A 26,609-nucleotide genomic window follows, 5' to 3' on the forward strand; every position below is an offset into this window, starting at 1 on the left:
ACTCAGCTTTCTAGTTTATAAACCAAAAGACTAAGTCAGATTTCTATATTATTTTATTTCCCTTTTAAAATATAGCACTGAAGTATTTCACACATATAAATAGCTCTACAATTTCTTGCACACTTTCTATGTATCTTTACTTAAAGTGCCCATTTGTGAACATTAAAAATAAAATATTCTTGCTAGGGTGGCTACATCTGTAGAAGGGTTTGGTATTCTGGTGAGGCAGGGCTTTGATTTTACAAAAATTACCTGCAGAAGAAACATTAAAATACAACATGTATCAATGTTAACCCAGAGGCATTTTTTGCATCCAGCTGGCACAAAAGTATCTTAAGAACAAGATTCGTTCTTGAAACATGTCTCTTTATAAAGTGTAAGAATATAGGATAAAAGCATCATTTTCTTTATAGCCTCTTCCCCCCGCAAGTGTGTGTCCCAAGCTGCTATGTTGATTTAAAAACCAATTGATGAAAAGCTTCTTAAATGCATGCAACTTAAAATTCACTTAACACATTTCTAGTTATAAAGTCTGAGAGCTTTAAAGTTCAGCATGTGGCTATGGTTCAGTTGGGTTATTAACTGTGTTTGTTGTGCTGGCAAGATTGGTAAATACTTCTTTCTTAGTTTCAGGTTGATGTGTTTCCATTTTGGTTTCCTCTTTGGCATCTTCATTACTTGTATCTTTCCTGGTTTTGTCCGCCACAGGATCAGTCTCCATGATTTCCTGTGGTGGCTTATTATTCTCCATCAAGGTTGACTGAAGTCCATAAACATGAACTACTTCTGGGACATCTTCTGCTTTCTGTTCAAGTCTTTCCAAAATATTCTGAACCTTCCTTACACCATCTCTCCTGGCCTGGCGCACATCTGCACGACCCTCAGGGTCCACTGAATCTAGGGCTAGCAACTCTTTGGTCAAATACTCTTCAATCATCAAGTATTTTTTGTCATTTTTCTTGCCTTTGAAAGAATCAACTGCCTGTTCAAGCATTTGAACATTCTCTAGAATTGCTTCCACTTTCAAGACACCAGGATGCTTCTGTGTCTCTTCCACATCCATCATCTTCTGTGGTGAAGTTTCTTCAGAAGCAAGCCTCTCTTCTGGATGTGCACTTTTAGCAGGACAGGGAATCGTTTTATCAACCTTTTCATCAACCTTTTCTGCAGCGGGTGGAGGTTTCTGTGGTAGTGGTTTAGAATCTGGTTCTTTGTGAATGACTTGAATTGGGATATAAGATGAAGACATCTCAGTTCCTGATGGACTTGCCTTGTTTTCAGGTATGCTTTCATGTAGTGTTTCTTGGGGTGGGATTTGTTGCAGAGAAACCTGAAGGAGGAAAGTTTATTATTCTGAGACATGAAAACAATGCTACTTCATTTGTAAACAAAAATTACAATTTTCAGGTCAAAAGATTTTTAAAAGTGACTAGTGATTTTGGCTACTCAATTTGAGACACCTTAAACAGGCCTGATTTTCAGAACGTGCTGAGCACCAATGCTCTGAAAAATCAGGCCTTTTTAAGGTGTCTCAGGTCAGGTATCCAAAAAACTCAGGCACCTAAAAATCATTAGTCCCTTTGGAAAAATCTAGGTCTCAAATCTTTTCCATCATACTGAGGCTTAATTGAAAGATGCTGCTTAAAAATATTAGTATTAACACCAACTTCTTAATAGACAACTAGCACTGGTAAAATCCAGATTTGCAAACATTGCCATTACCAACCTAAGACTATTTCCAAAATCTATTAGCTTTAACTTGGTCTTTTTATTGGGAGATTTGTTCTCCTACTGAGATCCAGCCCCTTTGCATCATTCAGGAGATGTACTGGGACCAGACATGGACTGCAATAGGCCAGCACAGAGTCCCCTTATCCATTCTGCAAGATCTGGGCCCTGCATCTGCCCCCTAATCTCAACTAGGCATAGGGTCTGGGGGGGATGTGCCAAGGGCAGGAAGGAATATGGTGGATCTCATCCACAAGAAATAAGTAAGCTCGTATACTATAATTAAGGCTATGTTTTAGTCATGGGTACTTTGAGTAAAAGTCAGAGACACGTCATGGGCAGTCAACAAAAAATCATGAACTGTGACCTGTCCCAGACAAAAATATCCATGACTAAAACTTGGGGGGCACTGCCCGGGGGCCTTGTAGGAGCTGGGGAAGAGCAGCCAGGTAGCATCACACACCCCAGGACCCGTGCTGGTGGAGGGGTGGGTTAGTGGGGCTGGCAGGCTCCCTACCTGTGTCCGCGCGTCCCCACCCCAGCAGCAGCAGAGTTTGTGTGGGAGGGGGCAAGGATACAGGACAATGTGAGGCAGGCTCTGGGTGGTGCTTACCTGGGGGGCTCCCTAGAAGCAGTGACATCCCCCTCACTCAGCTCCTAGGCGGAGGCATGGCCAGGCAGCTCTGCGCATTGCCTCCACCTGCAGGCATTGCCCCTGCAGCTCCCATTGGCTGTGGTTCCCAGCCAATGGGAGCTGTGAAGCCAGTGCTCTGGGCAGAGGCAGCACGCAGAGCTGCCTGGCCATGTCTCTGCCTAGCAGCTGAGTGAGGGGGATGTCACTGCTTCTGGGGAGCCCTCCAGGTAAGCGCCACCCAGAGCCTGCCTCACCCCATCCAAAGCCCCAACCCCTGGCCCCCTCCCAGGCCCAACCTCTACTGGTGGGGGTGCGGTGGCCTGAAACTGCCCCAGCAGCAGCCGATGCCTGCCTGGTGCAGCTGCTGCAGAAAAGTGGAAAGTCACGGAATTGTCAGAATGAGACAAAAGGGCATCAAAACAAATTACAACGTATTGCCATAAAAAACAAAGGTAGAAAGGCTTTGTGGTCTGGACACAGGATTGGGGGTCACGAGAGCCAGAGTTCTTTTCCCATTTCCTTCACTGATTCATGATGTGGCATTGGGAAAGTCACTTAGACTAATTATTTTGGATATAGGTGCCTAAAGTTAGGTGTTTAAATATTGATGTAGGGTACCTAAGTAAATAGGCCAAATTTCAGAGCTGATATGCACAGAGGATAGTATTTTTGCATGAGTAAAGACTGGATAAAATCTAATTAAGTGCCTTAAGGTTTGGCTCTTTAAAAAAAAAAAAAAAAACCGCAAGCTGTGAAACTTACATTTCATTAACTCTGGATTTTGCTTTCCCCAACCCCTTTTAACTATTTTGTTCATGTTCTAGGTGGGATTTTCAAAAGGACTGAGAGTTGACTTAATTCTGTTCCCTTTGAATTCAATGGGAAAAGTGCATCTTTGAGAGGTTTAGGGTTATCTTACAGATTTAAGTGATGGAAATCCTAGAATACGTCAATCTTTGTTTAATACTGAAGTCATATCAACTCTAAATGTCCTTGCTTTGTGACGTCCATAGGAAGCTTAATATTATTTTACATGTTAATTATATTCAGATCTGTACAAGTGGCCTAATTCTATATTCAGATATTGTGAGCAACTGTATCTGAGGGCAGAATTTAACCCCCCAGTACCATTCCAGAATGGCTGACTGTAAATCAAACAAATACAGCTCTTTTCAGTAAATGCGTCTAATCAAAATATAGTACCCCCTTCACTAAATCATACACCACTCTGACTCTCATGTGACTATGCTTCAGAAAAGGCATGTAAAAAGCACTGTAGTCTAGTAAGTGCTAATCTTGGTCAGCACTCCTAGTTTCTAGTCCTGTGTCTTGCTATGTGAGTTTACCCATCTGTACAATGGATATTATAATACCCACTTCACTAAAGCTGTGATTCTTAATTAGTGAACGTACCATGTTGTGAAATCTTTTGGATGACAAGCACTAAGTAGTATTATATTTAGAATTTGTCTAGGATACTAGACACAGGACTACATTATAGAAAATTACTGTCTGTACGGTGGAATTTCATAGTCGAACAAATTGCAGAATTGGACACATTGTCCCTGAATGAATCAAGTTTAGTGAGAAAGTACAGTACGTTAGTAGAAACAGACTGTAGAGTAGATTTTACCAATCCCCTTTCATCATGAAAAATCATAGTTACTTTCTGGATTTGCTGCTGTAATCAATGATGAACGAGACAAAGTTGCATTGTTACTATAAACCCAGGGGCCTGATTCTCCGCTAATGTATACTTCCCTTATACCACTGACTGAGATTTACATAGGGTGCAAGTGAAAAGAGAATTAGGTTCTGGGTTTTAATCAGAATTGATTTAGAGTATCCCTGAACTTTTCTTCTTCACTTAATCTCTAATTTTGACAGTTTCCCATTTGAGAATGAGGACTTTAGCACCCTATTGTGTGAAATGCTAGCTTTGATGAGAATATAGTGCCTCAGTTACATGGTGGCACTGTCAACAACAATACTGAAGGCCAGGTCCTCAGCTGGTGTATACTGGATTTACATGATCTGAGGATATGATGCTGGAATTATGTTTGTGAAATTCTATGTGCTTATTAGTATAATCCCAATCTTTAACTTTCTTAACACAAAGCACAATCACTATAGAAAAATCAGATTTTTCTGATCTTCCCGCATACCTGGGGTCTGTCCACAACTGTCTGTGCTCTGATGGGAACTGGGGACTGTATCTGAGTGGTAACTCTGGCTGGTGAACTTTCACGACTTGACGAACCCTTCTGAGACATTCTGAATGGGGACTGCTCTCGTGCTGGTTTGGGCTCTCGCTCATCTGCTTGAATTTTGTGATACACTGGTTGATGGACATGGTAATCACTTTGCTGGGCAGGGAAGTGTGTCTTCTGTGCCTGATGATATACTTGTGGTGGTTGCCTGAGGCCTTTTTCCTCATGGATCACAGGAATTGGAATATAACCTCGACGGACCTGGTGGCTTCCTGCACTGGGTCTACCTGATGACTGAGGGGAAACTGACTGTGAGTCAGAAGTTGTAGGAGACTGAGGTTGCTGTAAAAACAAAGATTATTAATTAGCATTAACTGTTTCACATGTTTAATTTTATTAATATGTTGTAAGGGCAGCCTCAACATTTGTTTCTCCCCCACCCCCCAAAAAGGGGGAGAGACACAGGGGAGTAGTGGTGGAATCTGACTGCACATCAGGATTTGGTTTCCCGGCTTTTGCTAGGGGACCTGCTGGACAACTGCAGAACTAGTGAGAAAGCATCACTGTAATAGGTGAAACCTGAGCTGCAACATTCCCTGACGAGGGAGGGGACATTTAATCAGACTCCATCTGAAACTTTGTTCTTGTTTAAACTGGTTAGATGTGGGGCAAAAAGTTAAGCAAACAAAGGGGGGGGGGAGTCCCACAATCACAAACAATGTTGCCTTTGCCACACTAGGACTTCTTCCTGTGGTTTTGTATCTTGTTAGGATAGGGGTGTGAATGCTAGAATGACTTTCTTAATTTCCCAGTGGTGTAGCTCCACTGGTGGTAGCAATACTAATGTGGTTTTAGCATTTTAATCCACTGTTGTCTGAACACTGCTCAGAATGAGTCTAAGTAACATGATAGTTAAAATGCTGGTGGCACCTTGTCTACATCAGTGCTTCCACTATTGGTACTATCGGTGGAGCTGCACTAGCTGGATATTTTAGGAAAATAAGGCCTTGGCTACATCACACTTAAAGGCACAGTTGCCTTCTCTCGTTACAGGTAACACACTTTAGTTTGTAGCCACACTGTTTTTGTGTATCCCTACCAACTACCGTTTGTATCAAGGAATTCTGAGAATCTGGACAGTTGACCCAAAGTGTTTCAATAAGGGATACTGCTTGGAAGACATGCACATAGAGTGGCATCAACATTACATGGGGCAATGCACAAAGTACTGAGAGGAAAGAGGACTGGCCAAAGTGGTTACACAAATATGGCTTAGGGGTTCTGGCCATACTGAACAAAACAAACAAACAAAAAAAACCCCCAAAACCCAGTAGCTGGTTCATTCTTTTATCTTGTGCCTCCCTGGGCTTCAGGGACAACACACCGTTAGCCGAGACAGTGGCTAGCAGAATTTTAAAATCATGTGGTGTATGGGCCAATCATATTTAGAGTGAATCCTGCCACTATTTGAGTACAAACTCAGTTAAAAGATGTAATATGGCTCAAATTCAACATTCACTCCCCACTCAACTCAGGGCTGGGAAAACTCAAGCTCAGATTTCAGGCTGTTGTGAGGATATTATCTCAACTCCAACTCTCCAAAGAAAATAGGAAACCAAGTCCTGGTACTTCTGATACACAAAGCAAGCAGAATCTTTTTTATGAAAAATCTTTGATTATGAATATATAGTAACAAATTAGTAAAGGGCATAGGCAGAAAATTATTTTTCAGTTCATCTTTAAAGCTTTTTTAAAAACAAATTCAAATGACATACATTTAAAAATAATATGCACTTTAAAAATATTCAGCTGCAAATAGTTCAGTTTGATGGATTCTAAAATGGTCTCATTTATTAACAGCCTTTATTTTTTGTCAGGTTTGGTTTGTTTTTAGCTTTTTCCACTTATGTTGTTTCATAGTTATGTCAAAGGACACCATAGGCTCAGTTCTGCTCTCATTTACACTGGTGCAAATCAGGAATAACTCCATTAAGTCAACCAGTGTGAGAGGAGAATCGGGCTCTACGTGCCTCTGTTTCTGAGACAAGAGACAGAATCAATCTATGTGCAATTCTTTCTGCACAGTCATTTGTGAGTGAGACTCTGTGATGCTAGAGAAAATGTAAACATTTACAGTGAAGTGACTTAGCAGAATCACTGAAAGTACATTTTTGTGTTTGTATTAATACTTCAAAAGTATTTGGGGGGGGAAATGTAATTCTATGGTAATACTGGACTTTTGAGGGATAAATCAGCAGTAATGCCATTTTAGGTCACAATTGTTGGAGAGTAATCCAAAACACACCCCAGCACTACTGTCAAGTTACCTCAGGCCCATGTGAGGCTGGAGTTTGGGCTGTTGCAGCTGCTGTTGTCTGTCCACATTGTTTATCTGTCTGAGCAGCTTCAGCTGGTCCTCTAGCAGGGGATTCTGAGTGGGCATAAGTCCCCCTTAAAGGTGACTGTGCCCGCTTTGTGGTGGGAACAGTTTCTGCTTTGTATCGTTGCATGCCAGGTTGATGAACAGAGTAATGCGGATGCTGCTGTCTGTTCTCAGCACCTTCATGGATAACTGGAATAGGGATGTAGCCAGCACGAAGTTGAGGGTATCCCATGCTGCCTTCTCTTACTTGTGGTTGCCTTGGAGTATCCTGAGAAGGACCATTTGCTGATGACTGGCCCTCCTAAAAATTAAAAACACCACGTGGGAAAAGTTAGGACGAATGCAACTCATAAGAACAAGTAACCTTAAACCTCCATCTTTAAAGTAATGAAAGAACTGTATGTCAGAACTTTAAAATTACCTTTATTTCTAATTAAATTCCTTTGCATGAGCAACTGGTATCACATTCTAATGCAGAGGATAACCACAGCTGCTAATCATTCAGAATTGTGTGCAGCAGGGAAAAAAGATGAACAAATTATTTGTCTAGGGATATTTTTGAAGTTTTCACTTCTCATAGACAGCAACTTTCAGCTTAAACATATCCACATTTTTCACATTTCATGATTGTAATTCTGATCTGACACACAGAAGCTTTATACTAGCGTAACTTCACTGACTTCAGTGGAGATGTGTCTGATTTACAACAGTGCGAGATCAGAAAGAGATCCCTCAGCACCTTTTAGAATCAAGACCTTTTGTAGACAAAGAAATTCTCAAGAAAACAGGAGATTATCAGAAAAGCAATGTTTGTCATTATTGTTCTTTCCACTGGCTATTAAAAGAGTGCTCTTGATGCTGGATACTGAAAAAATGTATCTGCTTTCAGCTAAATGTGATTCAGTTGCAATAGCTGCTAAGGTGAGAATAACAAAAGACTAGAATAATAAACGGAGGATACCAAAAGGAAATCTAACAAAGGTAATGGAAGATAAATATCTATGGTGCTGGATTATGCTTATACTAATACTCTGCATAAGATGGAAGTGGTTTGTACCAAGATCCCTCATAAGTCCTCTAATAAAGTTCTTCCTGCAACTGTCATTCTATTTTGAGGTCCTCCTAAGGGCCAAGTTCCAGATGTATTTGAGTAAGATCATATAACAAGCTCTCTACTACACAAGAGGATAATGTCATTATTCAGTAAAGGGAGAGTTTAATAAGAGGACATAATAGGATTTCTAACACTTCTATCATAGTATTAAGTGTTGTAATCAGAAAAATTACTTAGGTATGTAGCATGGTCATATATAAGCAGACCAATTCACTAAATGAAAATTAATTAATTTCTAATCAGATACTGAGTGAGCCTCCCATATGCCAGTGTCTCCTTAAAACAAAGAGTACTGAAGAAACTCAGCAAGCTATAAAATTGCAGAGAATAAATTCTATTGTTTTAACAAAGTTAATGGGACCACATATATGAAGTGCTTCCAGGAGGGAAGGGGCTCAAGTCAGAGAGCCTGGATTTTCTTTCACTGGTGTAAATTAAGAGAAACTCCACTGAAGTCAGAAAGGAACACTGGGCCAAGAAAGTTTTCAGAGAAAAATAACTTTAGGTTAGCATACAATTAAAGCTACTGGCAGCAACTCCCCTCTAGGCACTGGAGGGACATATGCTTATGTTGGCAAACTGAATTTACCTGAAAAATCAAGAACAGTTAGCAAGTGGCAACTGAAACCATGTGCAAAGCAGAGTTTCTGCCAAGTGAGTGAAGCCAACCATGCTGCCTAGCAGTCAGGAAGATAGATGATTCAGTGCTCGGAAGAAACACCTTGCTGATTAGGCTGAGTCATTAGATTCGATGCCTGATTTGCAACAGCTGCTCTACACAATCCTTCTGAAGAAAATTCCCTTCTACAGAGGAGGGGTTCTCAAGCTTCATTGCACCGTGACCCCCTTCTGACAATAAAAATTAGTACATGACCCTGGGAAGGGGGACTGAAGCCTGAGCCCCCCACCCACCCAGGACAGGGGTGGCAAAGCCCAAGGGCTTCAGCCCCAGGCAAGGAGCCTGTAACCTGAGCTCTACAACCCAGGGCTGGAGCCTTTGGACTTGGCTTTGACCCCGGTCTTCAGCTTTGGCCCCAGACAGTAGGACTCGGGCTTCTGCTTCAGCCCTGTGCCCCAGTAAGTCTAAGCCAGCCCTGGTGACCCCATTTTAATGGGGTCATGACCCACTTTGGGGTCCTGAGCCACAGTCTGAGAAATGCTGCCATAGAGAGAGATCTATGGGTAGCTAGATATGTCTGCCTGAATTATACTACCCAGCTGGGATGACTCATGTGCAGATTTCCCCACACTAGTGTGGAAGGGGCGATCTGTCCACCTCTGTGATATTGTCCTTTCCTCCTGTGGACCTTGTAGAACATGACCCACAGGGTATAAGATCAGTGCTATGGAGAGGTTAGAGCCTGGATGGGCCAGGAGGACCCCAAACAAGATGTCTCCTGAAGCTGTACTGGATCTTTCCCATGGAATATCTATGGCAAGGCCGTCCCTATTGGCAAAGCTCCAATTAACACATCGTATCAGGAAGCTGCTAGGGGCCGGTACAGAGGCAAAATCTTCCTTGGAATCTCAGAAGCCTGCTAGGTTTGAGGGTGGGCCTTGCAACCTCAATTCCAACCTCCAACAGAGCAATCTGGAACGAGGTGAATCCTTGTGAAGGTTTCTTCTATCACTACCACACTCCATAGGATTTATCTCATCCTTTATGATCATGTTAGGGCCCTCCACATTTTATTTTCAAGTATCAGCGGGTAGTCGTGTTAGTCTGTATCCACAAAAACAAACAGTCCGGTGGTTTTTACCCACGAAAGCTTATGCTCAAATATATCTGTTAGCCTTTAAGGTGCCACTGGACTCGTTGTTTTATTTTCAGGCGCTTTAGACTGCCTAAATTTGTGAACCATTTCAGCTATCTGACAAATCCTGCCTCACAGCTCAGACCCTGGTTGGAAATGTAAAACAACTAGCCCAACAACGAAGAGGCTGAGAGGCGTGTTTGTGTGTTTTTTTTTTTTAAAATGCCAAGATTTATAGCACACTTATAAACCCTGAAAATAGGGTTTATAATGGAACCATTGACACCACCTTAAACAGAACAGTATGAACTGTACTCCTGTAATCTGTCATTATACTTACAGCTGTAAATAAATATAAATACATCCTTTGGAAAATTATAAATGTAGTTAGTCCCTGTACTCAAATTCTCTTAAATGGTCAATTATAAAAACTGTAGCTAGGTATTTGTCTTTCTACATGCATGTATCTATGAAGGTGTTTATATGGCCTTCATCACTGTAGTATCTGAGCACCTTCCACTAAAGCAACAAAATTCTCTGTCCCCCTCTGCCTCCAGAAGTAGCATGAATTTTTAATTACACAGATCAAATATAAGGAAGGTCATCCAATTACAACTATTTTTTATAATCCTGATTATTCTTTTTAACATTTAATTTATACTAATTTAAATTTACTAGTCGGTAACACTGGGTTGGTCCACATTGGAAACTTCCATTGCATAGCTACATCTCTCAAGGGTATGAAAAATCCACATACAAGTCTCGGGACTTGTAACTGCTGACCTAATCCCCACCTTAGATAGTGACTGGTCAAAGGAAGAATTCTTCCACTGAGCTAGCTACCACCTCTTAGGGAGCTGGATTACGCAAACGGATGTGAGAAACAACCCTCCCATCAGCATAGGGAGTTTCTACACTAAAGTGCTACAGTGACACAGCTGCAGCATCTTCTCTTCAGTCCAGCTTCTCTTCCCCTCCCTCATTTTATCCCTATCATTTCATCACCTCCCCACTCCTCATCTCCCCCTATGCTTCTGTCTTGCCCTTGCAACTGCACCTCAAATAATAATAAAGTAAAATGTAATGTATGATGCATCACTAAGAAATCTATGTAACTAGCTGCAATCACAATCTTATTGATGTAACTTGTTTTCCAACTGCCACTGATTTGTGTGTCACAAAGTCACTTCCCTTCATCCTTTACAAGTTTCCCCATCTATAAAACAATTTCCTGTCTCAGGGGTGTTAGGAGGCTTAATATTTGTACAACATCTAGAAATCAAACTGAGTGCATTAATTTTTTTTTTTAAAATGGATTACAGAAAGCATTTTAAAACCTTATTACTGATTTGTGATTTTTAAATGGTAGTAATTCTCAGCAGTCAAAACAAAGGATACACACATTGCTATAATATTTTAAACAGCAGGAGCATGTAAATAACCACTCAATTTCTTTTTTTAAGCATTAAAGTACAAGCAAACTGTAAATGATCTTTTCTTGAACTAACTAGAAATACTGGAAGATCACTTACAATACAGGTGGCTGATTTTGGTCTGAAGCTATTGTTCCTGATGCAAACATAGTTAACACCTTTCTTTTCATATAAAAATAAACATGGATTTACATTAAAAAAAAAAACCACTTCCTTTTCCCTGTGGTCTTCTGAAACCTCTTTGCATGGTTTGTGATATCAGCAACCAGCTAATTCGGTTGCTTAGCATGGCCTTGGGTTAATAACGCCTTGTCTATGCTTAAGTTTGCTGCTTTAACTAAGCTGGCATCCTTAAAATGGAGAAAAAAAACCCAACCTAGTGTAGATACAGCTCTACTGGTATAAAAATGCTTATACCAGTATAGTTTATTGTGGTTTTGTGAAGCAAAATAAGCATAACTATGTTCGTAAACAAAAAAAAAACAACAACAAAAATCACACTCCTTTCCAAAATATCTATGCTGCTAAAATCGTAACTGCAGATCAGCCCTTACAACATGTCAAGTTTTGGTCCTCCATTCAGGGTCTATGATTGCCAGTGCAATCTCACATCCAGAGTAATGGAGGAGAATTTTAAACAGTCCTTTATGCAAGATCTTTCCATGTAAATTTTGTAGGCAAAGGCACTTCGAAGAGAAGGATGAGATAGCTCTTCTAGATTTTCAGTGGTCTAATAACAGGTATGGATACTAGTTTAAGGGCCCAATCCTACAAGAGTCTGAGCACTCCTGGAAGGTGCTAAGTACCAACTCTCATTTATTTCAATTGAATTACAATTTGAAAGGATTCTTCCACTTAAAAACTCAAAATATTAATAAATATTTATTCTTTTGAGATGAGCATCTGTTGCCACTTTGAACCATAAAGTCCAGTGGTGACATCATTTCGCTGCTGTAGTCAATAGGAGTTCTGTCATTGACTTCAGCAGAGCCTTGGTTTCACCCCAGATATACAAGGGACCCAAAATCTGTTTGCATCTATTCTTTTCACAGCTGCTGTTTTCTTAAGGACCATCAGTGTTGAATTTTCAGCCCCTGCCCTGGCTTTCTGCCTGTAATGGCCCAATAGTAGCAAAGCTTCATTGAAAGTAGGCTACTGTGGACTCTCCTGTCCTCTCTGATGCCCCCAGAATTCATGCTACGTGACAACTCCATAGCCTTTCATAATATTAATGGCGGGGGGGGGGGAAGGGAATTTACTGCAGGGTTGGTAGAGGGGAGGGTGAGAGGTGAAATGATTTGCTGACATCTGTCCACTCCACACCTGATAACCTGGATCTAAGTCATCTCTACAGAAAGGCTTTTGTGCAGTATGGGGAAGGGAACAATGATGCAGCTGAATTTTCATGACCTCAGTCTGCTGATAGAACAATCTGCCCCGAAGTACTTACTTTTAGGTCCAATTCTGTTCTCTCATTGATGTTTGGGCCTTAGCATAGATTGAAATAAGATGAGATCTAAATGATAATGTGAAATTTATCAGATTCTTGATTATTCCTCTAATTCAGAATCTCTAGAAATAAATGGTTTTCCTAGTGAAAAGAGAAGTCCTTAAACATAAAAATAAATCTATAAGTATGTAAAAAACATCTTTAAAATCTATCCAGAGGGAGTGAAGACACTATCCCAGAAAGAGCACAGGCTTTTTAAAATTAAATAATTGCAAACTGATTTTGGTTCCATTGCACAGTTGGCCTTTTATTATGGTTAAGGTTAGATTCTGTCATGGGTATTTTTAGTAAGTCAGGGACAGGTAGCGGGCAACAAACAAAAATTCACAGAAGCCCATGATCTGTCCCTGACTTTACTAAAAATATGCTGGCGGGGGATGGGGGGGGGGGGAAGAAGAGGAGACAAAGAGCACTGCTGGAGCTTGCAGCTGCTCCAGCCCCAGGGTGGCTGACCCAACCCCAGCCACTCTAGGATCGCAGCTCCAGCAGGCCTGGGGGCTGACTGCTGGTCAGCAGTTCTGGCGGCCCTGGGGCTGCCTCAAAAGAAGTCACGGAGGTCCCAGAAAGTCATGGAATCCATGATAGAATCATATCCTTAATTATTGTTCAAAATCATAGTAAGTGCACATCTTAAAAGATCAGAGATTTCAATAACTGGGTTTTTAGGCCAAAAGGGATCTTCTGAAATTGTAACTCACAGTGCTATGCACAAAAGGCTGAAGTTTCTCATCTCACACACAGGAATCTTCTAGCATATAAAAAGAACGACATCACAGCTAGGATACTGGGATGGGGGAAGAGAAGGGGAATTAGCAACCACAGAATTTTCACTATAGTACCATGAAGGTGAGAGCATGGGAACCCCTCTAAAGAATGTTCAGTCTCAGGGTGCAGCTTAGGAAGAAGTCATGCTTACCAGTACTTTTTATATTCAGTTCTTATGTGCTATTTGCCTTACAATAAACAATGTCTGAACCCAGATATTTACACAGGCCAGAGTCCATACTCAAGACACAGGTATAAAAAGAAATGTTTAAACAAAATACAATGAGATTAAAAACTTAGTCGATGACCCTCCTAGTTCAAATAAAGCAAGCAGAAATCCAAGTCCTATGCACCAATGCTGCATAATGGACTAAAAGGAAACTCTCCCTCATCTCGCTGCTACAAAGGTAAAATGTGCCACAGAGTATGCAAATATTTTTTAATCATAATAATATTGATAAAGTCCCCATCCCCAGTAGTGGATGGGCAGATTAACATTTAGTACTTTAAAAAAAACTAACATTATAATTAAAATAAAATCATCTCAGAACTAAAAATAGAGGAGTCCAAGATAAATGAATAAAAGGGAAGGTTAAAAAGTAAGGTCCAACAGTGGTCTTAAAGGCATAGGATAAACCTGATCATCTGTTCTCTTCTATGTGATGGAAGGGACCTGAAAAGCAGGTGGAATGTGAATGCAGAAACCTTTCAGAAAGTGTTTCAGAGATTTTAAATATAGCCTACATCATAAATGGCTTTAAAATCAACAGTGGCAATTTAAAGCCAGTCCACCACTTTATAGGCAACCACATTAAAGACATTGAGCAATCTGATCATATTATGCTTGCACGAATCAGGGAGGAAAATGTGTGGCTGCATTTCAAACAAGCTGCAAGTGAAAGAGATGCATAGTGCTCGTAGCTCTGCTAAAGGGCAATTACAATTATCACACCTCTTGGCAAAGAGAGCATATGCTGCTGTTGTGAGGTCATCACCAGGACAAACAAAAGTGCAGCCAGCACAAATGCTTCATGGCACCACAGCCTACTCTTGGCTTCCGATGAGGAAGGTAAGGTCAGAAGTGACATCAAGATTCTCAACCTTTCACAGCTTTTAAATGAGTTCCCTCAGCAAGCAGGGCATGATGAAAGGGAAGGAATCCTTATGACGACAGCCCGTGCACACAAGCATTCTCTTCCTGGAGGATGAGGTAAGGCCAACACATCGAGCTGACTGTTCAGGCATTCCTCAGAGGCCAAAATTATTGTAAATAGTCAAATCCTGAGGTCATGCCTGAGCTTTCAGTCACTCCTAACTCTTCCATATTGTTCTATCAACAGATGTTGAAATTGTCCAGAACATGCTGGATGCAAACTATAATGCATGTCATTACAGTAGGTCTCTTAAATCGGAAACAATTTGCATGAGTAAGAACAGTAGGACTGAACTCCAAAATGTACAATACTACAAGGATCTACAGAAAAAAAAGTTGAAAAGCAACATTTTTGCTTCTTGCAGAACACATGGCCAGTAACATTTTCTTAAGCTGTGTTCAGTATAATTACACTAACCAAAGAAGAGAGACTGTCTAAGATTTACATATTAATTATAATACGTAGCTTTTCCATAGCTCTTACAGAGAGATCGAAACAGACAGACACTAAGGGGAAAATGTATGTGCCTGTGTTATATGAACATTCACAGAAACCATTGGGATTTCTTTTATAGGGTCACCAAAGGAGGAAGTTTTAAGTTATTTTGCAGAACTTGAATTCACTCTGGTAACCCTCACCACTGGCTTCAGGGAGGCTATGGATTTGACTCTGCAACCACTGAAGTCCATGAAGGCAAGATTAAGCTCCACTTCACATGAGCGAGAGTTGCAGGATCTGTTTTCAGGGAGCAAGGAGTCCCACAGGTCAGGAGAACACCATAAAATAAACTGAAAAGTGCCTGCCAAAATTGATTGAGACATTTTAGTAACCTAGTATTCTTTGCACATATCTATTCCACTTTCAAACAGAAGAAGTGACTTTCAAACAGAAGTGTCATTATATGATAATAATAGTAGCTCATATTTCTGAACTAAGGAGGATGCACCAGTTCCATTTACATGAGAATATTTTACTTTATAGGAAGCCAAAAGTGTCTGCAACTCAAAAAATTCTGAATTCCAGGAGGGCAGGCAGTCAGTTACCCAAACCAATATTTTCCCCCCCAAAATGGGTAACAATTGATCTAGCTAGCTAACTAATCAGTGTTAAGAGGCTTTATTAAAAGTAAAAATCAGCACACCCCAGACTGTTTATACCAATGGTTCCCAAACTGTGGGGTATGCCACCCTAAGGGGTGCGGTAGGGCCTGGGCCAGCCCGCACAAAGGAAAAGTTTAGGCACTACTGGTCAACAGTAATTTACTTAAAACATTAATGAAAAGCTTTAGTCTAACCAGTTCCCTCAACGATGCTATGTTTCTGTGGATTAATAATAAGTACTTACAAAGTGCTTTTTATTCATAGTTCTCAGAGCATTTTACAAAGATGGGTAAGAGGGGCAGAGAGGTTAGTTGACTTCACCAAGGTCATATAGCCACTTAAGTTCAGAATTACCATCTCCTAGGTCCCAGTCCAGTGCTCAATCCACTGGACCATACTGCTTCTACTGCTGTAATTCAGAAGTTCACCTACTCAGGATTTTCATATTCATATTATCTCACTCACTTACAGTCAGTGTTCATACATATTGAGTGAGGCATCATTAACTAATGACTGAAGAAAGATAGGATAACTCATGAACATATTTAGTCTCATGAACTTGTCTTAATAAGGCATCTAATCTGTCACATCACTATTTATACAACAGGCTGCTTGCTTTTGATGTTTTATTTGTTTAGTGCTGGGGTTTTATTTCATGCCTTTCACATGTGCAGGCAAATAAGGCTTATGGTTTGTTTTTCTGTTAACCAAAGTAGTTAATATATACCTTGTAAGTATTCCATTAATGCATACTCTGTCTGATGGATAGTGACAATATGCTGATGAGGACCAAAAAAAGCAAGGAAAGAATCCAACCACGAGTAAGTTCTATATAGTTCAAAAGCAGAGATCCATGTTTCTAGCTGTGAAGTCACAACTTGGCTGTACTATGACCTAATCTTGTTTTATGAATTATAGCTATAATTTTGTTTCAGAGTAGCAGCCGTGTTAGTCTGTATTCGCAAAAAGAAAAGGAGTATTTGTGGCACCTTAGAGACTAACACATTTATTTGAGCATAAGCTTTCGTGAGCTACAGCTCACTTCATCGAAGCTGTAGCTCACGAAAGCTTATGCTCAAATAAATGTGTTAGTCTCCAAGGTGCCAGCTATAATTTTCTTGCTCACCAAGCAGATTCCTCTTAGCCTATCACATCCTGGCCTTCCACAAAACATGAAGACACTTGCCCTTTATGTCAATAAGTAGAAGTTGGCCCGCATGAAGATTGCATCAGTTGGGCTGAATTGAACATGTTCTGAGAAAACAATGACATCCACAAAGAGAGAAGGTCTCTATGAGGGATAAACTTGAAGTAAAGCCTACTAAGACTCTGCCAACAGGAAAAAGAAAAGGAGTACTTGTGGCACCTTAGAGACTAACATTTATTTGAGCATAAGCTTTCGTGAGCTACAGCTCACTTCATCAGATGCTCAAATAAATTTGTTAGTCTCTAAGGTGCCACAAGTCCTCCTTTTCTTTTTGCGAATACAGACTAACACGGCTGCTACTCTGAAATCTGCCAACAGGAGTTATCTTGCCAAGGATCCTAATGACAACGTGCTATACCAAGCTACTTCTGTTCATTACGTGATTTTCCCCTAAGCAGCAGGTGGCCAGTCTGTCTTCTGTACTCCAAATACTGGCTGTGTCCCATGAACTCAGAGCACAGGTGATGGTATGAATCTCAAGCAGCAGCAACATGCTGCCACTCATGAAAGGAAAGCAAATAGCGAACAAGTGATCAGTCAGTCATTCACTTCACAAGACATTTCTGCTGCCTGAATTTTCATCTTGATTTAATTGTGCATAGGGTAGTCCTCTGGCATCACTTCCTAAAATAGCATTTCATCCACATAGATTATTTTTCCACACTGTAAAAACACTTGTTATGCCGCACCCTATTTACTGATAAGATTTCCCTAGCATCAGTTGCAAAAAAACCTCTCTTTAGCCACCTCTCGGGCTTGCAGCCCCTTTTATTTTTATATTTTCTTTGGAAGCAGAATTAGGAGGTGTAATTTGGGGTAAAAACAGGGCAAGAATGTAGTACTGATGCCACAGATGAGGAGTGAAGTGGGGTTCACAACATAGAAGAATGGTACTGTTAGTCCATTGAAACTCATTTCCGATAGGTATCTATGTCTGAAAGAAACATAGGAATGTCAGGGACGGTCTAGGTATACTCGGTCCTGCCTCAGCGTGAGACGATAGACTAATCTCACAAGGTCCCTTCCAGCCCAAACTTTTCTACACCTGGTTTACTATTGTCTAATCAAATGCAATGCTATTTATCACATGGGCATAATGAACAGTCATGCTTGTGCATCAGTTGTAGGTGTTAAAGACAAGACTCCTCACTAGGAGGAACACTGGCACAAATCTTTCCTCCACCTGTAGGTAAGAGGGTGTATCACTACTAATCCAGTTCCAAAATGTATAATTTAGGGAGTTTAAAAAAAAAAATACAGCTTCTATGCCCACGGAAGTGTGAAGCTGTGGACCTTGATTGCCCTAATTCTCCACTGCCTTGTGTAGTCACTCACACCAGTGCAAACCGAGTGTAAAATGTTTGCAAAATAAAATCTGGTAGCATGTTACAACCACTGTGCACTTACCTTGACTGGAGTAAGAGATGGTATGAGGTGCAAGGTAATAGAGAAGCAGAACCAGTGGGTGGGATTTTCAAAACTGTTTACCACTGGCCAAATTCTTCTCTTATTTGAGTCAGTGGGAATTTTACCATTGACTTGAATGGGAGAAGGGTTAGTTCAATGTTAAGCATTTTTGAAAAAGCCACCCATGAGTGGGTCTAGTGAACCAAGATTGGAGTTTGATGAGGAATTGAAGGGACAAATGTAAATACAGTCAGAAATGAATTATAGTGGTGGGGTGGGAGACTTTTGTAATTCAAGCACTTGGGGGATAGCTGCATACACCTGTCGGTCTTTCTAAGCAATGCGGACAGTTTGTTTGCATCACTTCAAAGCAATCGGCATTGTCCAATGATGTGAGATCTTTGCTAGAAGGGCCACTTTCAGAAGTGTTACTTTCATGGCAGATGCCATTCAATGCGACAGGATTATCTTTGAAAACTCATGGCGATCGGGGGAGGTCCCGGACGACTGGAAAAAGGCTAATGTAGGGCCCATCTTTAAAAAAGGGAAGAAGGAGGATCCTGGGAACTACAGGCCAGTCAGCCTCACCTCAGTCCCTGGAAAAATCATGAAGCAGGTCCTCAAGGAATCAATTTTGAAGCACTTAGAGGAGAGGAAAGTGATCAGGAACAATCAGCATGGATTCACCAATGACAAGTAATCTAATTGCCTTCTATGAGGAGATAACTGGCTCTGTGGATGAGGGGAGAGCCGTGGACGTGCTGTTCCTTGACTTTAGCAAAGCTTTTGACACAGTCTCCCACAGTATTCTTGCCAGTAAGTTAAAGTAGTATGGGCTGGACGAATGGACTATAAGGTGGATAGAAAGCTGGCTAGATCATCGGGTAGTTGGCAGCCGGTATCAAGTGAAGTGCCCCAAGTGTCAGTCCTCGGGCCGGTTTTGTTCAATATCTTCATTAATGATCTGGAGGATGGTGTGGACTGCACCCTCAGCAAGTTTGCAGATGACACTAAACTGGGAGGACAGGTAGATACGCTGGAGGGTAGGGATAGGATACAGAGGGACCTAGACAAATTAGAGGATTGGGCCAAAAGAAATTTGATGGGGTTCAACAAGGACAAGTGCAGAGTCCTGCACTCAGGACGGAAGAATCCCATGCACGGCTACAGACTAGGGGCCGAATGGCTAGGCAGTGGTTCTGCAGAAGAGGACCTAGGGGTTACAGTGGACGAGAAGCTGGATATGAGTCAACAGTGTGCCCTTGTTGCCAAGAAGGCCAATGGCATTTTGGGATGTATAAGTAGGGGCATTGCCAGCAGATCGAGGGACATGATCCTTCCCCTCTATTTGACATTGGTGAGGCCTCATCTGGAGTACTGTGTCCAGTTTGGGGCCCACAGTACAAGAAGGATGTAGAGAAATTGTAAAACATCCAACGGAGGGCAACAAAAATGATTAGGGGACTGGAACACATGACTTATGAGGAGAGGCTGAGGGACCTGGGATTGTTTAGTCTGCAGAAGAGAAGAATGACGGGGGATTTGATAGCTGCTTTCAACTACCTGAAGGGGGGTTCCAAAGAGGATGGATCTAGACTGTTCTCAGTGGTAGAGATGACAGAACGAGAAGTAATGGTCTCAAGTTGCAGTGGGGGAGGTTTAGGTTGGCTATTAGGAAAAACTTTTTCACTAGGAGGATGGTGAAACACTGGAATGCGTTACCTAGGGAGGTGGTGGAATCTCCTTCCTTAGAAGTTTTTAAGGTCAGGCTTGACAAAGCCCTGGCTGGGATGATTTAGTTGGGGATTGGTCCTGCTTTGAGCAGGGGGCTGGACTAGATGACCTCCTGAGGTCCCTTCCAACCCTGATATTTTATGATTCTATGAGGAGTCTAGGGATTCACAGCTGTGAAGGCAGCCACGATCCCCAACCTACTATGCCTCTGAGCCATTGATCACCATCACATCTATTCAGTGAATCTCTCTCTGCAGTTAACACCTGTGACCCATCTTTAGTTAGAATAAACATCAAAGGGGAATAGACCATGTAAAAAGAATATATACGAGTGGGACATTAGTTAATACTTATTTAAGCCTTGTCGATGTGTTCCCTTTCCTGAAACCATTCGAGCCCTTCCCTGAAGCCATCCTCCCCAGCTAAATTTGGTCCATTTCCATTCTCAAAAGTTCGGGGGCTCCCACTGAACAACTTAGTAGACCGACCCACCATTTCAAATAATCTTGGCAAAAGCCATGCTAAGTTATGACATTAATTACTCAGGAAAACAAATGACACACATGCCCAAGGGAACATGGTTATTAACAAAGAAACTAAAGGAAAAGCAATGATATTTGTTGGAAAACACTTCTCTAATAGAAATGTAGTAAGTTATGTGGTCCACAATATTGAAAGTGCCAGCAAGTCATTCAATAAATTAGTAGTTAGTAGCCTGGGAGAAAATAACTATTAAAGAACTTGCCTTCATATTCTAAAGGCTTTTCAGTCATTACCAAAAACATTACTTCTGTTCACTTCAGTCTAGTTGGAAATTTTATACTCCTTTATCTCCGGACAATGTCCGTAATCCATTCTGACATTCCATTTCATACAAATTCCATGATTCCATACAAATAACTGGGCCATAAACTGTTAAAGTTGAGAGACTTACCTAAAATCACCACTCCTCCCACAAAACCTAATAAACTGCATAAACATATTGTGTCTGTTCTTCATATATATGGGGGAAGAGGACAAAGTAAATAACAAAAATAACCAGAACATCTTCCCGTGGTTGCTGCAATGTATTGTACTCCACAGTTAACTGGTAATTGAGGGCCTGATTCCATTGACTTAAATGGGGCTTTGATTAGGGGTTTAAGGGATAATAGGTCTAGTACTCCATTGAAATCAATGAAGTAACACCAGTGTAAAACCAGAATAAATGAAAGGAGAATCATGCCCAACATGACAGAAATAAGGGGGCTTCATTATCACTGATGGTCTCTCAAAGATTATTAGTAGCTAGAAAATGACTTCTCACTTTGTGTTCCATTTTACTGCTGTAGTCCTTTAAATTAATTTCACTGCACAGGTCACTCAAAGGGAAGAATTATCAAGAGGATGTGGATAATTTTAAACTGGTGTTTTAGCATCAATACCAGGGTGGTCCACAGTCAGTGGTTTCACTGACTGCGTTTATGAGCTTTCCAAAAGAACAGGGCATTACTGAAATCTCAGAAAACATTTTGTCTCTTTTGAATTATCCCAAGTATAGCAGGGTAAAGAATGAATATTTTAGCTCTTATACTCCTCAGCTCATCCTTGAGATCAAAACAAAACTTGTTCTTCTGTTTGAATTGTACTAGGTAAATGAGGGAGAAAACAAGGAAGCTGTTTGAAAGCATTCCTCCTCTTGACTGCATACAAAATCTAATCTCAGTCATTCATTAACACACGAATCATAATTAATGCCCCTTCAGAAATATTTTTGTATTTACAGTTGAATGTGAAGCCAGAGATTAATTATTTGTTCTTTGTTAAAGTATGCCAATTAAGTAGCAAATTTGACAACTCAGAATTCTTATTTAGGGACACACAACATCTCTTGAGGGCCAGAATTTAAAATCTTTATGACCTTACTCCACAAATACTTCCAATGAAGTCAATAGGACTACTAGTGAAACATAATGCTACTTAAACCAGAGTGAAGGTGCCAGAATCCGCCCCCTAATTTGAATAGGTGATTCTAATTCAGGCCCAAACTCCAAGGGCCCTATCAGGGCATTCATGCAAAACTTGTATTGAAATCAACTGGAGTTTGTGTCTGTTGTCAGTAACAGAATAGAGCATTAAATCAACCATTTTCCTTTCCTTCTCAGGAAGCACTAACCTTTACCTTGATAAGCAGTTCATATAAATGCCTGTTTTTGAGAGTATTTTCCAAGTTTCCTATTAGGAACATTTATTTCATAATATCTCTTCAAAGGTAGGTGCAATTGTTTCTTCTTTTTATATCGAAGTGTGTACATTTTCCCTTCAAACTACTTCCAAACTGATTTGTAAAATAATCCCTAAAGCCTGGCAGGAAAGGAGTTACTTTCCATTACTACAGATTTCACATCAGATAAGGCTGGAATTTATTTTGTTTCAATCACAAAGGAAGAACTCTGATCCATTAGAATTCAAAATTTTCCTGTTTTCAGATGATTATCAAAAGCATCTTAAATCTGACTTTTTATCTTAAACAAATTAGAGAAGACATTTGTTAATTTCCCAAGAGATGGCAAATTTATAAGAGGTCATTAAAAAATTGCACTCTTTACTCTTCAAGAAACTATTATGGTTACCTAAAACATTTATCAATATTTATTATTTGTTTATAGTAGTGTCAATCCTGTCTGGGACCCCATTACACTATGCAGACAATCTGTCTGAAGATGAACTAAAGCGGTTTATATAGTATTTGTTTAATACTGACTGATTTATATTTTTCTGAGATCTTCACCATAGCACCAAAATTACATAATTTACTTTGTCATTAAGTTAAACAGTGCCTATCAAAGCATTTGAGAAGAACATTTACAAAAATGAAAATAGAAATGAAAAACTGTTTTGTAAAATCTGGATTAAATACAGAAAATCTCCTTTCACAATGATTCTATACCGATGTAATTCAATTGACTTCTGTGGAGTTACTCCTGATACAAACCAGTGTGAGAAAAAAAAATCAGTCCCTCTGGCTTCCCTTACATACTGCATTGCTTGTACCCTGAGTTCTCAATTGTGACCTGCATTCACAAAATGAGTAATAACAAATTTTATTCAATTATCATTCTAAAACTGAGGAATTTAAAAGAGTATTCCCTGTTACATTTAGTGTTTGAAGCTACAAAATTTACATTAATGAATAAGGTTACAAGTGTCAGAATTGCACAAAAAATGGTTGTCATCATTAGTCAAAAAAAAAAAAAATCACTTTGCATGGGTGGATTTATAAAAATGCACTCCAGACCTCTACAGAATTGTCTATTTTACATGCATTTCAAATATAATTCAAAAACAAATAAATGTTGTTACAGTGGGCTTTTGCTTATATATCAACACAGACAACAATACTGTCCACTAACAGGCCCCAAGTCCTTCCAGTGTGCTGATAAAATGGTGAAACAATAGTTACCTGCAGGGTTGTTTGAACTGAATGTTGTCCTGATGATCTAACCGCTTTGGGGCTCTACAATAACCTGCTCCCTTCGCAAACCTCAGACCACCAGCACTGCACCATTTTTAAGGCAACAGTTGGAAGTTTTAGCTGATTTCTAAAGTGTCAGGAACCTTCCCTCGCAGCTGAAGCAACAGGTGTTCAGACTACCAGTCCACTATACAGAACCACAGAGCTCACCCAAACTTCTTTCAGCACTGGCCTGAACAGGACCTTCCATATTGTATCGGGAGCTTTCTTCCCTCTGACGTGCTGCAGAGTTCTGTAAGGCCCTCTTCTATGTAGGCCTGGAACTCAGGGTGTAAAGATAGCAGAATTGGGACCTGTGTTAGTCCTATGACAAAAAGAAAAGACTCACTTCTGAAGTGAGCTGTAGCTCACGAAAGCTTATGCTCAAATAAATTTGTTAGTCTCTAAGGTGCCACAAGTACTGCTTTTCTTTTTGCGAATACAAGCTGCTACTCTGAAACCAGTCCTATGACAGTAATGTTTTATGGCCATCAGTAATATGGTTTCAAAAAGAAAGGCAGGGACAAAGTTTAGCATACCAGAAATTAAAACAAAGTAAACAAACATCTGACAATATACTCTTATTTTCCACTAGGCTCTAAAAAACTTCCTAGTTCATCTAGGGAGTTTCCAGCTCCTTCTCTGCTGGTTATTGCCTAAATCTAACAAAAACCACTAATTTTGATTAAATGTAGGGACACCATAAATCCAGCATTTTTTTAAACTAAGACAGGTTTACTTTAAAGATCCATTTATGAGGGCACCTAGAAAAATCATGACTGCTCTCTACCTCTCAGCTACTTCTCTTTACATGGACATATTTGGAGTGAGAGATGGGTTTCCCGTAAGCATGCTTTAAAACAAAACAAAACCAGAGAGCAAAATTACTGAGACAGTTAGTAAGGGGGGGGGGGGGGGGGGAAAAACCTTGAGAGGAAGGTTTTTTTAGCGATGTCCATTGTTTAAACTATACACATCTGAAAAATAGATCAGAGTTTGTGTCTCCCCAGGCAGGCTGAGTAGACTTAACCAACTTTAAATAAACATTACAGGGCTAAGGTATCAAATGATTTAATGCACAAAAAAAGGACTGCAATGCGTCAGAGACAAAAGGCAGCTCCTGGCCTCACTGCATTGCCATGTACTGAGGAGAGAAGAGGGCAGATGGCCCTGCCACTGCCCCTCACCCCCCCCCCCCCCACCACCCTGTACTGAGGAGAGGGCAGGCGGCTCTGCCACTGCCCCTCGATCTCCCCCCGGAAATTAGCATGTGCCAAGAGGAGGGCCAGCTGGCCGAGCCCCCCGCCACATTTGCCATGTAGGGAGGGGAGGGACGGCTGCTCCCCCTCCCCGAATTTGCCATGTACTGAGGGGAGGGCCTGTTGCCTCCCTCCCTTCACCATGTATCGAGGGGAGGCTCGGCTGCGCCTCCCCCCCACCCCATTTTCCATGTACCAGGGGGGAGGCTGCCCCCCCCGCAATTGACATGTACCGAGAGGAGGGGGGTTCCCCAACGAGAGGGGGGCCCCCTCCACAATGACCATGTACCGAGAGAAGGCTCAGCAGCCCGTCCCTTCACGCCCCCCCCCCCGCTCTGCCCCGCCCCGCCCCGCCCCGCCCCCTGCCGTGCCCGGCGCTGCGCAGAGGACAAGCTCCGGGCCCTTCACGCCGGAAGTTCCCGGCGCGGAGCCCCCGCCGCCCCACCGTGGCTCCCCAGCGGGCACCTTGTACGGCTCCGCCAGCAGCCGCGGGTCGCTCCAGGTGGTGGTGCGGCGGTTGTGATCCACGAAGAAGGGCCAGCCGGTCTGCGGGTCGATCTTCACCTCCCAGCCCGGCGGCAGGGGCTCTCGCTCGGCGCTGCCCTCCATCTGCACCACGGGCGAGTGAGCGGCGGCGCTCATGCTCCGGCTCCCGCAGCGGCCGCCGTGCAGCGCCCTGGAGCGTCAGGCGGGGAAGCCGGCCAGGCCGGCACCTTTATCAATCAATGGGCGGAGGGAGGGGGCAGCGAAGGGGCTGGAAGTGTCTGGAAATAGCTGCGAAGGGGCCAGGCGGGGGAGGAGCTGAACGGCGGGGAGGAGAAAGAGGCGGAGGGACGGAGCAACCGGCCGGCTCGGCTGGAAACTTCTGGTTGTGTCGAGCCCCACTTGGTTGCGGCGGCCGGGCGGGGAGAGGCTGCTCGAGTCACCCTCGCTGGCGTTAATGCGCGTCGTGCGCCGCCAAAGCCACTGGCCGCCCCGCCTGCTGCGCTCTCTGGGGGCGCTGGGACCGAGCCCGGGGCGCAGAGGCTTTCCCCACGCTGGTAACTTCTTATTCGTGGGTTTGCAGCTGTTTACATCCCATCCTTTCCTCTGGGGCCTGGCTCGTAAATTCTGCCATTAAACAGGGCCCAGCACAAGCCTGATCAGGGGCTTTGGCAGAGGTGGCGCTGACCTGTTGGGGGCCCGAAGCAGGAATCTTTTTGCCCCCCGGACAGCCAGAGCCTTGCCGGCTGGGGCTGAAGTCATGGAGATTATGTAAAATTCCCAGAGTCCATGACTGCTGTGATCAACTCCTAGCCTTAATAAAAAGCAAATAGAGGGACCGCTATTGACCCCGGGGACCTAACAGTTGCTTAGTTTGTTTATGCCTGGCGCTGGCACTGGTCTTTGGGCATTACCATAATGTAAATGATTAATAATCTGGGTGCTAGGTACCTTTGCAAACAGCAATAAACCAGCAGTTTCTCATCGATAAAATTTTACACATCTAAAACACCTAAATAGCCATATTCTCTTCTGAATCACACCCGTGCAACCCCACTGCCTGCACCAACTTCATCCTTAGAGTAACTTCATTGTGACCAGTGCACAAAGGATAAAGGTACTTGGTCTGATTCTTCTCTCATTTACAAGGTATGACTTCATTCACACTCTTGTTACAGTGTGTATGATAACACTCATTGTTTCATGTTCTCTATGTATATAAATCCCCCCCCCCCCCGTAT

At 41.9% G+C, this 26,609-nt stretch overlaps 1 protein-coding gene across 1 annotated transcript; it reads right to left on the reverse strand.

Annotated features, from left to right (window-relative positions):
• Positions 1-35: 35 nt before the first annotated feature.
• Positions 36-25,802, reverse strand: BAG3 (BAG cochaperone 3). Its single transcript, XM_038411610.2, has 4 exons — positions 25,351-25,802; positions 6,900-7,256; positions 4,528-4,914; positions 36-1,330 (listed from the first exon to the last, which is right to left on the reverse strand). Exons 1-4 carry the CDS (start codon positions 25,525-25,527, stop codon positions 560-562), a joined length of 1,692 nt encoding a protein of 563 aa, XP_038267538.1. The 5' UTR covers positions 25,528-25,802; the 3' UTR covers positions 36-559.
• Between the last annotated feature and the right edge of the window lie 807 nt (positions 25,803-26,609).

This window comes from Dermochelys coriacea, chromosome 7 (genome assembly GCF_009764565.3).
Source record: "Dermochelys coriacea isolate rDerCor1 chromosome 7, rDerCor1.pri.v4, whole genome shotgun sequence".
NCBI classification, from domain to species: Eukaryota; Metazoa; Chordata; order Testudines; family Dermochelyidae; genus Dermochelys; species Dermochelys coriacea.